This window comes from Macaca thibetana, chromosome 19 (assembly GCF_024542745.1).
Source record: "Macaca thibetana thibetana isolate TM-01 chromosome 19, ASM2454274v1, whole genome shotgun sequence".
Taxonomy (NCBI): Eukaryota; Metazoa; Chordata; class Mammalia; order Primates; family Cercopithecidae; genus Macaca; species Macaca thibetana.
The window spans coordinates 44,665,649-44,669,680 of NC_065596.1; the positions used below are offsets into that span (position 1 = coordinate 44,665,649).

The 4,032-nt window shown below is 55.7% G+C and overlaps 1 protein-coding gene across 2 annotated transcripts; it reads right to left on the minus strand.

The window, feature by feature from the left end:
* Positions 1–202: 202 nt before the first annotated feature.
* Positions 203–3,819, minus strand: SERTAD3 (SERTA domain containing 3). Of its 2 annotated transcripts, none has more exons than XM_050769297.1 (2): positions 3,686–3,819; positions 203–1,437 (listed from the first exon to the last, which is right to left on the minus strand). In XM_050769297.1, exon 2 carries the CDS (start codon positions 1,429–1,431, stop codon positions 841–843), a length of 591 nt encoding a protein of 196 aa, XP_050625254.1. In that variant the 5' UTR covers positions 1,432–1,437; positions 3,686–3,819; the 3' UTR covers positions 203–840. The 2 variants fall into 2 exon arrangements, with proteins under 2 accessions (XP_050625254.1, XP_050625255.1); XM_050769298.1 differs by having other exon boundaries at positions 3,586–3,728.
* Between the last annotated feature and the right edge of the window lie 213 nt (positions 3,820–4,032).

Consider the following 4,032-nt stretch of genomic DNA (forward strand, 5'->3'; position numbering starts at 1 on the left):
CTGGCCTCGAATTCCTGGCCTCAAGTGGATCCTCCCAAAGTGCTAGGATTACAAGTGGGAGCTAGAGCACTTGGCCAACAAGCACTCAATAAACGTCATGTACAATGATACATCTACCCCAACTAAAGTGGTGCTGATGTTTAGGAACTTACCGGGTCCCTCCCACTGACCCAGTGAAGTTTAGAAACATAAGACAACATCACTCCTTCCAAAATACTTTTATTTAAAAAAATTACAAACAATCCAAAAAAAAAAAGTCACCACAAACTCTGCCTTTCTTTTAAATAACGTGGCATGGAGCAGTTTGGTTTCCACCCTATTGCACGTGGTCCGGCCTGGTTATGAAATCAGGAGGCTGCTGAGACTGGGGTCCTGCCAAGGAAGTGGGGTTCAGCCTGGAGGGAGGAGACCAGCCCCTCCCACCCCCTCAAGGTGCAAGAGGCAGAGCCTGGGTTTCTATAGCAACCTGGCAGCACATCCCTGTCATCCTTCGACAGGCCCAGTTTTCTTTTATCTTCCCTGAGGCCCCAGTGGTCACAGGGGAGTGGGAACTAGCGGGAAAGGTGGAAGAAATGTTTAAGTGGAAAATCAGACTCCCAGAAACAGAGTCTCATTAAGGCATTTGGAATAGATAAATTAATTCAGGAAGACCCACCTTCACAGAAGGTTGGGGTAACCAGACACACACACACATGCAAGACGGTTTGTGGAACCCTGAAATGGGAACAAAGGAGGCCATAGTCGCTGCTTAGAGCCCCCACAAAAACACACACCCAGAGTTGCATTCAGGGATCCAGGCCACAGAAGATGACACAAGAGAGGATCCCCTCCATCACAGTTTTAGGACCCCAGAATTATTTCCATGATGTGATCCAGTTCATTCCACTCCCAGGAACCTGGGGCACAGAAGAGGTTGTGAGGAGGCTCTGGTGGGGCCCGCGCAGGCTCCTTTTCTACCGCAGATGTGTCAATGTCCAGAAAGAAGTCATCCAGGCCAGAGTCCCCCAAGTACCGGGAGCTCAGCGCCTCTAAGAAGACTGGATCAGGCTGGGGTGGCACTTCATTCTGGAGGCCGAGGGGAGCCACTGGATTCTGAGGGGGCTCAGTCTCATCCATGGAGGTGTCCAGCTCCCTGAGGATAGAGCCAATGGTGGCTGACAAGGAGAAATCCTCCTCGCCCAGGAAGAGGGGCTCGGGGGGCAGGGCAGGGGCTGGAGCCAGGCGAAGTGCAGCCTGCAGCTGCTGGAGGGTGTTATGGATGAGGACATGCCTGCGGAGGCTGGGTGCTCGGGGGCCCAGGCTGCGCTGGACTTTGTCTAGGGAGATGCGGAGCAGGGCTTGCTGGTAGCTCTGAAGGCCTGCTGGACTCCACTCCCACCTCTCCTCCTCCTCTTCCAAATCAGAGTGTTTCCTCTTCAAGCCTCCCACCATGATGCCCTGTAGAGAGAAGAGGGGCATAGGGGCATGTCAGACACCAGACACCGTAGTGCTGGCTCAAATCCCACTTTTTCAGGCCTATTGAGTTGTTGGTGATTTTTAATCATCTGAATCTCGGTTTACTCATCTATAAAATGAAGGCTGTCTGAATCCTACAAGGTTAAGGAGGTGAATACATATGTGATTAAGAAAATAAGATCTGGACTTAAGTACAGCTAGATTTAAATCCCACTTACTTGCCTATTGTGGCCTCAAACAGTGAATTTACATCCATGAGAATCAATTTCCTCATCTGCCAAATACGGATCCTAACAAGTTCCTCTGAGCCTTAAAACTGTTCTTCCACAATATTAATTTCTTCAAACATGGAGCACGAAAGACAGGTGTGGAGCAGAGAGACCTGGATTGGAAGTAGGGAACCCCAAATTTGATTTCTGTACTGGAAACTACTCAGCTGCGTGATCGTGGGAAGTGACCTGAGTCAATTCTCAGGCCTCAGTTTCCTCATCTGTAAAATGGGGACTGTAAAAAAAATACTTCTCACCACCTCTGTCCAAGGAGATGCCACGTATCTATAGGGCCCACCACACAGGAAGTGCTTAATGAACCAGAGTTGTGTTTGTTTTTTTTTGTTAGAGACAGGGTCTCGCTCTGTCGCCCGGGGCTGAGTGCAGCAGCGCTACTACAGCTCACCGAAGTCTCGAAGTCCCGGGCTCAAGCGATCCTCCCGCCTCAGCTCCTGAGTAGCTGATTACTCCTGAGTAGGGATTACTACCACACCCGGCCTCGATCAAGAGTTAATTGCCAGTTATACGCTCAACAGATTTACTGAGTGCCTACTATATTCGAACCTCCTGGAGCCCTGCTGGGGCACCTATGTTAAGATTCTTCTTTCACAGTCAGGATATTTCCATGTCCTCTTCCTTAACCAACTGGGAGCGCTCCCAAGAGTAGGAAAGGGGCCTCATTCCCTCTGCCCGCGCTTTCAGATTCCCCCAAAGCGCGCCCCACAGGAAAACTTGCTAGAACTCAGCTCAGACCAAGCCCCGCCCCCTAGGGGGTCCCACCCAATCAGACGTCGGCACTGCAAGGCCCCGCCCCTCCATGGGTCTTTACAGAGCATCCAGGAACGCCCCAATTTGTCCCAGGGGCTTCTGGGAAACGGGGGCCAACAGCCGCCAGGTACACGAACCGACGTCGAGCACGCACTACAATCCCCAGAGGGCTCCGCCCGTCCAGGGGACGAGCCCCCCTCCCCCGATCCCGCTCTCCCTCAGGGCATGCGCACAGTGGCACAAGCGAGTGGGGGAAGGGAACCCGGACGTCCAGCTGCCGGCGCCCGCCGAGCCCCGCCCTCCGTTGCCTCCGGGGCGGCGAGTCTGAGCTCCATGCCCGGAACACCCCTCCCCCACCCCTGACTCCGGCTCTAAATCTGCTTTCTCCCTGTCCCTCCGTGCCTTGAAAGTCCGGGATTCTCCTCCCAAACTGCCCTTGGATCCAGAGACCCAGATCCGAACACATCGCTCAAAGACGACAATGCTGCGATCTAGTTCGCGAGACTACGTATCCTAATTTTGATACTTCCTCCCACTTCCCCTATTCTCCTGACTTTCAAACGCCCCTGGACTACACCTCTAAACTCGCTGCCCGGCTCCAAGACCCGAACATTGAACTCTTCCCGGCATCCTCCCTTCCCCCGCCAGTGCGTCTTGGAGTCCAAGAATCCTTGACCCTAGCTCTCTCGCTTCTCCAAATACTCAGGATCTCAGCCCCAAACCTCTCACACCTTTTCCAGAACACGATAAAGCCCCGAATTCAACCCGTCCGGAAGACCCAAGTGGAATCGAATCTCCAGGTTCCCTGTCTCAAAAGTTCCTTCCCTCTGTTCTCTCGCTTCTCCAAACGCCCCACGCCCCACGTCCCAGCTTCAAACTCCCTCCACTTGAAAATACTGCCCCAACAACCTCGCATCCCCTCCTGGGTCTCGAACTCAGTCTTGGGCCCCCAGACCCTCCCTATCATCACCCTGAATCTGAGGCCCCCTCCCTCCCCCGGTCTCACCCAGACCCCGCCTCCGCAAGTCTCCGAGGCGCGCCTCTCCCTCCTCCAGCCTAAGGTAAATTCCCAAGCCAGGCGACCACTCCTCACCCCAGCTGCCAGGTTCGCCACGACCACCTCCTGGAACGCCCACAGCGTCGCGACCCGCCAGTGCCGGGACCCACCAGTGACCGGCCGGGGCCTCGCTCACCTCGGCAGGGCCTCTCCGTCTGGCTTCGGGCCCACCCAGCCCCGCCCCGGAGCCGAGCCGCGAGCCGCGATTGGCTGGAGTCCCGCCCGCCGCGGGGCGTCGATTGGCTGGGCGGAGCCATCCACCCTTGCCCGGAGACGCCGGACCCGCCCACTCCCCCCTAGCGCCCCGGGCCATTTAAAGGAGTGCAACTGGCAGGGGGCGGGGCAGCGCCTCCAGGGGTGGAGGGCGGCTGGTCCAAGAGAACCGCTTCCTTCTACTGGGCTACGGTCCTCGCTCCAAGATCGTCACCACTACTCCCTGCAGTCCCTTTTTGCCAGGCCTGGACCCCACCGCGGAGCCAGAGG